Source organism: Colletes latitarsis, chromosome 12 (assembly GCF_051014445.1).
Source record: "Colletes latitarsis isolate SP2378_abdomen chromosome 12, iyColLati1, whole genome shotgun sequence".
NCBI lineage: Eukaryota > Metazoa > Arthropoda > Insecta > Hymenoptera > Colletidae > Colletes > Colletes latitarsis.
In genome coordinates this window covers 23,449,169-23,461,474 of record NC_135145.1, presented here as the reverse complement: position 1 = coordinate 23,461,474, position 12,306 = coordinate 23,449,169, and the positions used below count along the sequence as shown (strand labels likewise).

The 12,306-nt window shown below is 45.3% G+C and overlaps 1 protein-coding gene across 6 annotated transcripts in view; it reads right to left on the bottom strand.

The window, feature by feature from the left end:
* Nckx30c (solute carrier family 24 member Nckx30C) overlaps positions 1 to 1,776 on the bottom strand; it is an 80,415-nt gene extending 78,639 nt beyond the window's left edge. For 3 of the 6 annotated variants that reach the window (XM_076780157.1, XM_076780160.1, XM_076780161.1), the window contains exon 1: positions 106 to 1,775. In XM_076780157.1, the coding sequence (XP_076636272.1) occupies positions 106 to 1,005 (900 nt within the window). In that variant the 5' untranslated portion in view covers positions 1,006 to 1,775. Of the gene's footprint in view, positions 1 to 105 lie in introns of all 6 variants that reach the window. The other 3 variants (XM_076780158.1, XM_076780162.1, XM_076780159.1) reach the window with 3 other exon arrangements.
* Positions 1,777 to 12,306: the final 10,530 nt, after the last annotated feature.

Below are 12,306 nucleotides of genomic sequence, written 5' to 3'. Positions count from 1 at the left end.
AAATAGCCGCGAAACGTCGCGTATAGATCGATGTTGCGTAGGGATGTAAAATGTGTGGGAGGTGGGGGATTGATCGAAGGGTCGTGTTTGGTGTAACGTACATACCGAGGGCATCAGCTGATCGGTAGACCTGACCCGGGTCACCTTGTTTCTGTAGATGATCCTCTTGGCGAACTTCTCCATCGGTTGGTTCCACTTCATGAAGCTTACGTACGCCAAATAGAATCCGAATAGCACGAGCGCCTCGTACCAGTGAATAAAATTATCGCGGAAGAAGTAGATCAGCGTGATCAGGCTAAGGCTGTAAAAGGAGCAGTCGCGAAACAGCGGCCACCATGTGAGCGATAGCACCGTACGCGAGAATATAGCGCACATGCCGATCACGAAGAGGATATTGAAGACGGCCGAGCCGACGATGGTGCCGATACCAACGTCGTCGAACGACACGAACACGCCGATTATCGATGTGAACAGTTCGGGCGCGGAGCCGCCGGCAGCCATGAAAGTAGCACCCGCGACGTCGTCGGCGATCTCGAGTTTCTCGATGATCACGTCTAACGACGGGACGAAGAACTCGTCGCAAACGATCGCCAGGGCGACGAACATGTACACCACACCGATTACGTGAAGTATCACAGCACCGCGACGTCGTTCCTGTATGGTGAACAGATCTTCCGGGAATAGCGGGGCCTTCTCCTCGGTCATGTTACCGCCGATCTTCTTGTGATGGTGATGATGAATGGTGGCGTTGTAGCCGTCGTCCCTGTCGGTGTCGTATTCATTGTTGTTGTTGTTATTTGCGAGGGTGCCGTTTGCGGTATAAACGGACCAGGGCGTAGGTGTGGTGCTGGTCTGCGGAACGTTCGGATTGTTCGGGGCTGGTCTGTGTCCCATGGAGGGCGCGGGACCGATCGCTAGGGCCAGTAGGGCCAACGTCACGGCCGCGACCGCCAATCGGCGCCTCCTCCTCCAGCATGTACGCCGTTCGCCGCCTGTCACGATCATCGTCGTCGGTGGTGTTGCTGGTGTATCGCACCCTCGAGGACGTTCGCCGTCGTTAGCGAGTCCTCCGTCCTCCTCCTCCTTCTCCTTCGTCTTCTTCTTCTCCGTCCACCTCCTCCCCCTCCTCCACCTTTCCCTCTTCTTCTCTGGCCTCCACCGCCACCACCTCCGCCTCCTCCACCACCTCCTTCTGCGTGTCGTATCGTGTCGCGGCGCGGAGGTACCCTACTAAGGCTGGGTCATGTTGGAGCACCGAGGAGCTGCTCTCGCATGCTCCTCCGCCTTCGATCACACTCCCTCTTTCTCGCTACGTCTCTCGCTCTCTCTCTCTTTCTCTCTCTTTCTCTCTCTCTTTCTCTCTTTCTCTCTCTCTCTCTCTCTCACTCTCTCTCTCTGTATGTACTACGAGATCCACCGAAAACACTGGTATATATCGTCCGCGTGCTACGATCGTCTACTGTACTACCGTTACTAACGTCCGACCCCGAAGAGTATCACCTTTCTTCTCCTGCTTCCCGGCGGCGTCGTCGTCGTCGTCGTCGCCGTCGTGGTCGCTAGGATGCGGTGGATGGTGCATATAACCCTGGATGGATATACAGGAGCAGCAGAACGGCGCCCCCGCCGCGATGCCCGCCCGCTGCACACTGGAACAACCCTGTTCCGTTCCGTTCCGTTCCTCTCTCCGCCCTTCCTACCTTCGCGCCCCCCACCTAACCCCAGCAGCCTCTCCCCTCGCTCCTCTCGCTGGTTATCACCGTCTTGCTTTCACCTTGGTTCCTCGTCGATGCTTCTTCTATCTCCTTCACCGACATTCCCCCTCCGACCCTCCGACCCTCCGCGCCCCCCGTTTTTCGCCGTGTCGTCGTCTTTATTCCCCTCCGAGCCGGAACCCTACACACCCTCTCCCCGTCTCTCTTCCACCTACGTGGCTTATTCCTCTTCTTCGACAACACCTACCCCCTCCTCTCTCTACCTGACCCCTTTCCTCCCCCCAACCAACCCTCCCGATGTCTCCTGTTTCGCTCGCGCGACGCTTTCCAGCCTACTTTCCTCTTCGTTCCGCTCGACGACTCACCCCCGTCCCGCGCCAGCTGGCCGAGGGTGACCGGTGGTGGGGTGGTAGGTCGCGAGGGTGGGAGCCTGCGCACGTGTAAGCCCCGACGAGCAACGTACGTGTACGCTTCCTGGACTGCGTCGTGTGTGTAAGTGCGTGTGTACGTGTGGCGCGCGCGCAACCCTCGCTCTGGGCCTCCCGCTCGATATCGGAGAGTCGACTCTACAACTCTACGCTACGAATCCCCCGTATACCGGGTGTCGCCTCGATCATCACGCCCACAGACGGCCAGAGGGGTCGTACAGCGTTTCGTGATGCGTTTTTGCCCCGGTGGGAAAAATGGCGGGAGGGTTGCTGCACCAAACAAACATGCAAGTTTTGATCGGTTGAGAGGCAATGTGGTGCGAAGAAACACTCAACCTGAAAATTATTCAAATATATTAGAGGATAGACTTTGAGGGGGTGGTGGACCAAAGAATTAAACAAGATTTCCGATCGAATTTTAAGTTATTTTACAACAATTTCGAAATGTTTACTTACCTTGTAGAAAATGTATTATTTGGAGAATTTTGACCACTCGAGAAATCGTTTCTTGCGGAAGGCTCTTAGGGATATGGGATTACGTTTTCGGGGAAAAGTCCGACATCTTCGGGAAATCACTCTGTCCGTGAGCGATATTAGATGCCGCCGTAAATCAAACCTGCCTCTTGGAATTTCGAAAGCACGCAACGTGTGATCGTTGGAGAACGTGACCGATCGCGAGTAGAAAATGATATGGGTTGGAATTGCTTTGGAATATCTACTGTTCTCTCACGAAACTAGAGATCGACCTTTGCCCAAACGATTTTCTTCGGGGTTAGATAACGTCGAAACTTTAGGCAATCGGCCCTCGGTGCTTCTTTTTCGCGGTGCAACTGCGGGGATCGGGTCAAGTGCCACTTTGCAAAGGGTGTCTGTCAATTTATTTACACGAAGACGTTTGTGACACTCGTGCAAGAGCATCCTGGGCGCTCGATCTCTCAAATTAAACAAGGTCCCGCGTTCGTGAATGCTAATTACGATTTTACAAGATGGGATCTATTTATCGCCCCTCATCGAACATTTAGTATTGCCTGGTCAGATTTATTTTAAAAAATTGAGCCTCTAAACTACAGGACAGTGACTTCGATCATTTATAGATCCTAGAATTTTCATTATTTTGGGGTGAAAAAAATAACGTATACTCTATAAACCTTAGCGAATATGTGTCCTAAATCGCCCTCCAGAGCAATCTATAATTATCCTTAAATAATTACCAAACAGACCCATAAATTGCAGGCATGGACTAAACAAATTTATTATGTTTCGTTTTTCCAACAACATCGTATCGAGATTTCCCACTGCAAATTCACCCCCATTGGAAATAAAATTCAGCTCGTGTGGGTTTTGGTGGACGGAACGAGCTTGCGATTCGATCGCGATAAAGTTTCCACAGGCCTCGTTAGCGGACATTAGCGCGAATTTCGATCAGATACCGTTTGCTAAAATAATAACGTACTGTCGGCCGCGAAATTACAAGCCGTTGTCCCGCGATTCGCTTTGAGCGACTTAACGTATCTAATTCAACGTTCCCCTAACGACGACAATAGCATGCACGGCGCGAAGTTCGTAATCAGGGGTGTACACTCCAACCCAGGCGCAACTAAGGAGTATGCAGGCCACATTCTCGCGCGCAACCATACTTAATTACATCCCCCGCCGTTTTAACTAAACGCTTTTAAAAAAATCGAACCACTGAAAATTCGAAATCAAACAAAGTGGACAGTCGAGATTAAAACTAGACCGTCCTTGAAGCGTTTCACTTTGGATCTATGGAGACGGACAGTGAAAGATGAAGATAATGAAATTTGTTGGAGCAAATAGATCGTCGTGACGATCTTGTTTAGGAGCTGACACGATATCCAACCACGTATACAGAGAGACACACCCTCCTGGATGTAGCAAATAGGTTTCCTAATGCCAATCTCTAATAACAATAGCAACCATCTCAGAATGTGGTACATTATAGATCCCAAGGCCGAATCATACAAGTACACGATTCGTGTATCTATTCTCCTGTGTAACCTATTTCTTAGGTCGCCATCTCTGGTAACTATCCATCAAATTTAATTATAATTCTCGTCGATTGATTGCAGATGGTCCACACTAAGAATGGAAACGGAATCTATTAGAAAACTAAGGTTACCCTGTGTTTCTGATCCCTCGAGTTTGTTTTTCTCGAGAAACGTTGCGTGGGAGGACCGAAAGGAGCCTAAGTTTGTCTCGAGTCACGTGCAACTGGGTTCGTGCATCCTCCTTAAAGCTGGTTCGTTATGTTCCAGGGGTCGTTACAGTTATTAGCGACCGACGAGGAACCCCCGAGACTGGGAGGGGGGTTAGACTTTCGAGCTTTCGCCTCGTTTCACCTTTCCGCGGCTTCCGCTTTTGCTGCCAACCGACACGTGAGAGGAAAATTCTCGCGAAAAGAAGCGAGCGACGGCCCGATTTTAAACGAGGCTCGCACGAACCCGCTCTGCTACCTGGCGCGTACAGAATTTTAGCGATAATTTACCGATATTGCCCCTTTGCCGTCGACGTTTATTCTCCCCGATTTATTATCATCGTCCCCGTTCCTCTGTCCTCCGGCCCCGCGTGGATGGGAGTCAAGCACCTACTAGCCACCCCCCAAACGGAGCGAAACGCTCGCGAATTAACGCTGGGAAAAACAGACATTCCTAAATATCATCCCTTTAAATGTTTACTGGCGTCAGAATTAAAGGGGGAGGACTCGTGTAAAACGGTGAAACCAGAAGTGATTTTTGTCTTTAGGTGAAATTTAGTTTAGTTTTACGTTTTCGCGTATTCTTCGAGCGAAATAATAGTCTCTATCGACGACCAAAGCTTGTCAGGCTAGGGACGATATGCTTCCTACTTCATTTCGGATTCAGTATCCATCAAATTGGATTGGCCGTGGTGGAATAATAGCTTGACCACCGTCGCTCTCATGACCTATCTCCGCTCTACTTTTATTTGCGGAGTCGCGCTAAATTAATTGTGCAGTCCGAAGAAATTACAAGTGTCGATCCAAGGAAAACATTTAATCGATAAATCGAAATGCAGAATCCCTTGTACATTTAAAACATTACTTGTTGAACTAATCATCGAATATTAATGCGTTTATGCGAAATTTAAATCCTCAAAAAACTGCGGAATGCATTCAATGTGCAAAAATATAAACAATACTTAAGATACGAATCATTGTAGGGGTTGAAACAACCCCTGAAGCTCTATAAAGCTCCCATTTATGTGGTAGAATTAATGTAATGCCCAACTGAATTCGATTATCAAGGATAGCAGTGATATGTCCGACCAAAATCGGTTTGCACTACTTGAAAATTAAATTCGATCTTATTTTTATTAAGTCTGTGCTTATTCGCAGTCCTTTTACACTGTATTTACATGGTAGAATTAAAATAATACCCAATTTAATTCGTCTATCGACGATACTCGTAACATGTTCGCCCAAAATCGTTTTGCACTACTTGAAAAATAAATTCTGTCCCATATCGAAATAACAATCATCTTTTTACTAAATCTACACTTATTCTCTGTCTGTTCACAATATGTTTATGTAGTAGAATTAACACAATGTCCAATTTAAGTGGACTATTAACGATATTCCTAACTGTCCGACCAATATCGTTTTACACTACTTAAAAAATAAATTCTGATGCATATTACTTTGAAATAGGATCTATCGAAGCATCGATCATATCTTCACTAAATCTCTACTCATTCTCTGTCCTTTTACACTAGGTTTACGTGGCAGAATACAAATAATACATTAGAATTTGTTTTTCAAGTAGTACAACACGATTTTTGTCGGACATACCACTACTATCCTTGATAATCGAATTAAATTCGATATTAATTTTAATCTACCACGTGAATAGAAAGCTATTTCATTGACTCTATTAATAAAAATATGAATTTGCACAATGATCCGCGATCTAACAATTTCCAAATTAAAAAAGGCAATCTAAAACAGTGAATTTGAGAGTACCCAGGGTTCTTATACGCGAATATAATATTTCTGGGGAATAATACGATTAATAAACAGAGGATGAGCAGTGTTGGACAGCCGCTGGAACACGCCGCGGCTCACGGACGCGAAAAATATGGCTTCCGGGTCCGTTTGGCCGCGGGAAATGGCACGGGTTGCGCCGTTAACAATTTTATTAGCCGACTGCAGGCGAAATCGGTCCCGAAGGGCCGACCCAGCCCCGCGATCTTCGCGTTTGGGGAACGAATAAAACGCTCCTGGACGTTCGACGACGCAATTACTCGACTGGCAGTATAAAAACCTATCCACGGGGCTATTCCCGGTTCGACGGAAGGTCTAGAAATCGGAAACACCGTTGGCTATCGAGTTGGACGTCCAACTGCGCGGAAATACAACGACTCTAATATTACCAAGCATCGATTCGAGACGTAGAAGAAACCTATTATTCTTTAACGTCAAGCTTAGATGTAACGCTTCTCGAAAGTCAAAGTATTAAAAAAAGGATAGCCTAGGATTGCTGGAAGCATCTATCACAAGTTATCTTAGGTCAACCCTTTGTAATTTGGGATATTTTATAATTGATATTCTACAATATGAAATAAAGACAACTGTACAAGGGGGTCACCACTACCCCATATTACTATTCAGAATACATAGTTTACATTTAAGGGTTGATTTTTTGATTCTGTAGGTGTTCAAAAGTCAAGGAAAGTACCGTGGCCCAAAGTAGCGTCGTACAGTGAAAGAAAAGGGGTTGGAGGGAGACGTCTTGAAATACTACGAGGAGATTCCCACCCCCGTCCAAGCGGGAAGGCATCCTTATCGGGGAAATAACGAGCAGATAATCACAACCGTCAGAACAGGAGGAATTATTACGGCCGAGTGTATCATTCCATCGGGCCGATGTAATTACTCGCCGGGGCGGGCGTCGAGATTCGTTAGGGGATGCAATAAAAATAATGACGCTCGCTCGAGGTCAGCGTGACGTAGAGAGAAGCTCGCGGCCACTGCGAAACACGTCTGCAAACGTAAATGCGTATCGCTTTTGTTCCCCCCTCCCCCCCAAAAGCTTTCGCCGTGGCACTGGCGTGGATTTATCGACCGTCGAAACTTGGAAACATTTTTCCTTTTTTTCTTCTTCTATTTCTGGCCTGGCCGACGACTCTTTTGTATCAGTCTCGACCACGGGTCGTGACAGCTTTAGCGTTTCGCTGGGTCTATTCACTCGGGATATCGACCATCGAAGAAACCAGTCGACCGTCAAGTTCGCGGAACGCGAACTACAGGATCTCCTCAGGCCCCCCCCCCTGGACCATCTTTTAAACGTTCAACAAAATTCTACAACCCCTGGAAGACGTCAATTTAAGTTCCTTGAATCGTTTATGCAAGAAAGATTCACATTTCGAAGTTTGGACTTCGATTTTCGACATTAAAATAATTGGTCGTTTGCATCAATTAAATTCCAAGAACCACACTTTTCTAATTTCTATACTTTCAAAACTCGAGATACAATTTCGCAAGATACGCGAAACAAAAATATCCACACGGTGGATTTTCACTAGAAACGAGACTAAAAACCGTGTATCACTAGGCAGAGTATAAAAATGATTTTTACTTGATTTTGACAATTTTTATTTCGCGAAAAACTCTCTGATACGCTATATCTTCGATCCCATCCACCATAGAGTCGTGCAGAGTCTTTTTTCATTTTTATTGCAAACTGTTCTATATTTTTTGATGTACAAAAATTGGAAACGCATCCCTCTTTTACAGGTTCGTTTCGTGCACGTCGTTTCTGTAAAATGAAATTTATATTCGCGCCCCGAAATGCATTCATTGGCACAATCGAATGCTTACGTTTAATTGTTGGATTTTTTAGTCGACTGCCTCCGGAGGACTGGCCTAGTTCGCGAAACAGGCCAAAGTGTAACCTGATTAATAATTACAGCGTAAACAAACCGGTGATTAATGATTGTGATTACCGAGTAATCAGTAATCGTGATTAACCCCTCGCCTTACAGCAAACCGTAACCCGTTTCGACCATTTAATTTAATCGCAGAGCGAACAATTGTTATCAATAAAACTACCCCTGGTTTTATTCGATTCGTTTGGAATGAAGTGGAAACAATTTTATCTGTTGCAAAATAAATCGACTGATGTTTTATCGATATAATAAAATAAATTGACTACTCGTTTAAAAATCTGTTTTTCTTACAACCCCTTTATTTCCCTTCGTCGATAATGGTTATTATCAAAGTAAACAAAATTCTTTGGTGATTAAAATTATTCTTTATTTTGGTTGTAACAATCCCGAGGTCCCTGGGCTGCAGAATTCGAACGTTAAAACGGTACAGTCGTGTATAATGAAATGGCAAACGAAGAGTAGGTCGCCCCGAAACGTAACAATAGTTTGATACCTTTCGTCAAAGCACTGGAAATGCAAAGACAGAAATTTCTTTTCATCGCCAGGTTGTCGCGTTCCGTACGGTTGTATTTGGCAAAACTGTTTTGCAATTAAACACACCGTTCACACGAATCAAGCAACTATTCCCAAATATCGTATCAAAGTGCATTAAACATTTGCAAAAGTCGAGTGTGACGACGAGTATGCGGGCGAGATTTTCGCTCAAAGGGCGAGTAATTAACTCGTTACGAATCAATAAGTTAATAACGATTTAGAAATAATTTTGAAAATGAATAATTTTTTAAAGATGGCTGGAGTGGGAGAAAAATGATGGAAACTAAAAAATTGCTATTATAATATTGATTCTATGAGTAATTACATTTGGAAAAGTGAGCAGCGATATTGGTTGAGGCGTTGAAAAGTCGAACGAGAAACGAAATTGATTTTAGTGTTATTTTGCTAGGCGAATCATCCCCTAAAATATTTACCACCAATAGGTAAACACCCCCTATAAGTACTGGTGTATATAGTTCGAGGCAAAGTGACTGGAGAACGTTTATGGAGCAGCGTGGACGCATGCGTGCCTCTCGGCCAATTTCACACCCACGCAAAACTCGCCTGTGAACCGTATTTCGGAGGGGGTGCACGCTCGTGGCTCGGTGTCGATAATTGCCCCCTCATCGGGCGAATTTTCGACGGATAAACCGTCCGTCGAATCGAAACAATTCGACGAACGGGGTCGCAAAATGTCCACGTTTTTTTTAACAAATTGCTCCTAAACCAAAACAAACTCGCTACAGATCAAACGTTCCAATTTCCTATTGAACTTCGAATGGTGGAGGATCAGCCCCTGGAAACAAAAGTAAGTTCTAAATCTAATTCTAAAGCAATTTTTTCAATATTTTTAACAAATTGCTCCTAAACCAAAACAAACGTTCCAATTTCCTATTTAACTTTGAATGATCGAGGATCAGCCCTTGGAAACAAAATTTCCCCTCCCAGAAATAAGTGGTAAATTTAATTCTGAAGTAATTTCTTCAAAAGGAAACAATATTGCAATTTTGAACGGTTCACGCTTTTCCGAGTAAAAGAGATTTTCTTTTGTAGAACACTATTTTAAGACCACATTATCTGGAAAGGAGGATATATTTTAAAAACAGACTTTGCGTAAAACTCTTGTTTATATAACGAGTGGTATTTTCGGAGCAATATTATTGCGTTTCGTGGCGTAGAACTTATCCTCGAGGATTATCTAACGGATAGTTTCGAATGGATAATCCTGCCTTAAATGCAACGCTATTAATCGTTTGAATAATCTGTCCAAACTACTTATGCGCTAATAAACTATCCGGTAATCAGAGATTGTTAGGACAATTAATAGAGTTCTGTTCTAGGCAGGATCTGCTGGACGAATCTTAATAAAGACACCAACTAGATTAAAAATAAAATGCAATACACTTGAATTTATATTTAATGGATTTCAAATTGAATTAATAGCAATCGTGTGTTATTTTAAAATTAGTAATAGATAATTTCTAAGAGACTGTGTCACCGTAATCCTAGCCAGAGTGAGGAAATGCAATTTATTGAAGCAGTGATTCATTTAATTTTTTAATTCCTAACGTGCACTCGCATGCACCCCACCGACGAAAGATACGAAACCACGTAACTTCTTGCTTGTACTCTTAATGGCACAAACACACAGAGAACCATTCATTCCGCGGCAATTAATCTCCGTTTGCGTTTAATAGGATCATTTGATCATTGTTTCGCGTTGGCCACTCTGGCTCGTATTAAGCTCTTCGTTCGTGGGATAATAGCATCCCTATAATCGTCTCGCGAGCTGTGTACTTTTTAACCTAGCAGTTGCTTGGGAAAACTATTTCTCAAATCCAGTACACCCCGTCGCACATTATGTTTTTCTTACTGGGGGAAAATCGAGGGGGGTGCAGACTTTCAACTACCCCCAATAACCGTTCAGAATAGAGGTGCAAATTCAATTTAAAATATTATAATTTTCGAGATTTACCCCCGTAAACTTCCTCTAGCATATTACATTTAACCTAAACATTCTTTCTGGCCACGACATAGAGCCACAGGGGGTTGAAAAAAAGAAAATCCGCGATTCAATCGCCAAGAGAGTGAACGGTCAATTCCATCAAAAACCTCGCCCGGAATCAATCAAATTCCTCGGGAGCAATTGCAAGAACAATCCCGCCAGGCTCGAGTTACACCCTCCTGGTGTCGAAAGAAGGGTGTTCTGGGGGCTCGTGACTGCCGCGCAACGAAGTCAATCAAAATTAATGGTTCCATTACGCGGGTATCTGTCGTTTCCGTGTGTTCGCGAGTAACGTGTTGCATTTCGGTGGGCGTTTAGGCTGTCGATTCGTTTGGCATCCCTTCGAGCTGGCCTGGAAAAGGGTGCAATCGAGCCTCGCGTGCGGCGTGGAACGTGTGCGGCCACGGAATAGCGGATTTTCTCGTCGAACCGTTTCGCGTCGAGGCGCGTGCGCCCACCGGGTCCAACTATCCGTCGTTACTACCCTTCCACCGACGGTTAAAACGCGTCCACGTTTCTCGAGCGTGCAGAGGGATCGTGTGTACGCCTAAAAACTCGGAACCGAGCCAGCGGGGTGGCTGGAACTGGGAAAATTCGACAAATCGCGCGTACATCCGCGCGAGGCCAACGCTAAAAGAGATCTCCCCATCCGCGAAAAAGGATCAGTTTCCAAAAAAAAAGGGTGGAATTCACCGGGGCTAGGAACCGTGAGAAATGTTCGAGGAGGGTGGAAGAGCTGGTGGGGCACCTTAGATCGCGAGGAGCACACGATTTACGACGGTTTGGCGGGAACGTATTTGGGTCAGCGTTTGTTATCCTCCCCTTGGTTCTTCCGGGAGCGCGTTACGTAATCAAGGATGACTGATCGGCCCTAGGAGGCGACCTCGTCGGAGCCAGGGAACGCCAGGTCGCGAGCAAAAGGTGAATTCGTCAGGATTCGTCGTCTACGGTTTACTGTTTCGAAACTCCTTTTGGACAGACGGCGCTGCCGCTCTGCTCCGCCACGCAGGACGTTCGATAATGGGGGTTGTGGGGGGCGGGTTCCACCTTTCGACTAGTGGAGAGACGTCGAAACTTTCGAGGGTGGTGTAACGGGGTATATATCTGATCCGCGGGTACTAGGCCGACCCCTTGTACACGCTACGCGTAGTGGGAGCCAACCTATACCGTACGGAATTAAATTGTTTTCATGCAGTCGATAGATTTTCGGAGAATAAAGACTGCAACGATTAATTGGATACCCAAGATATAATGCAATTAAATAAAATTAGCATTAGCACCGAGTTGGAGAAACTACATCAACCCAAGAATATCTTCTTTAGGGAAAGAAATTTGAAGCAAAACAATTATTAACTTTGCCCTAAGCTTGGTCCAGCGACTTCCGGGAGTCAGATCACGATTTCAACGAACTTCGAGAGACAAACGCGAAGAAAACGACAGACTCCGGTGATCGGGGAGTCTTGGAAAATTTTGTTTCATAAACGTATTTGAACGGAGAAAGGAGGATGTGACCAGGTTCGGGGATTCCTGGCAATCGAGTCGATTGATCTTCAAATTGTAGATAAATTTAGGATCGCAGAGATGGATTTCCGCGAACGTGAGGAGTTATTACTGGAAGCATCGAATGAAGATCAAAAAGGCTATACACACAGGGTATATTCTCGTACAGTCAAAGACAGAAACAGCACACCCTATCAATTTTATT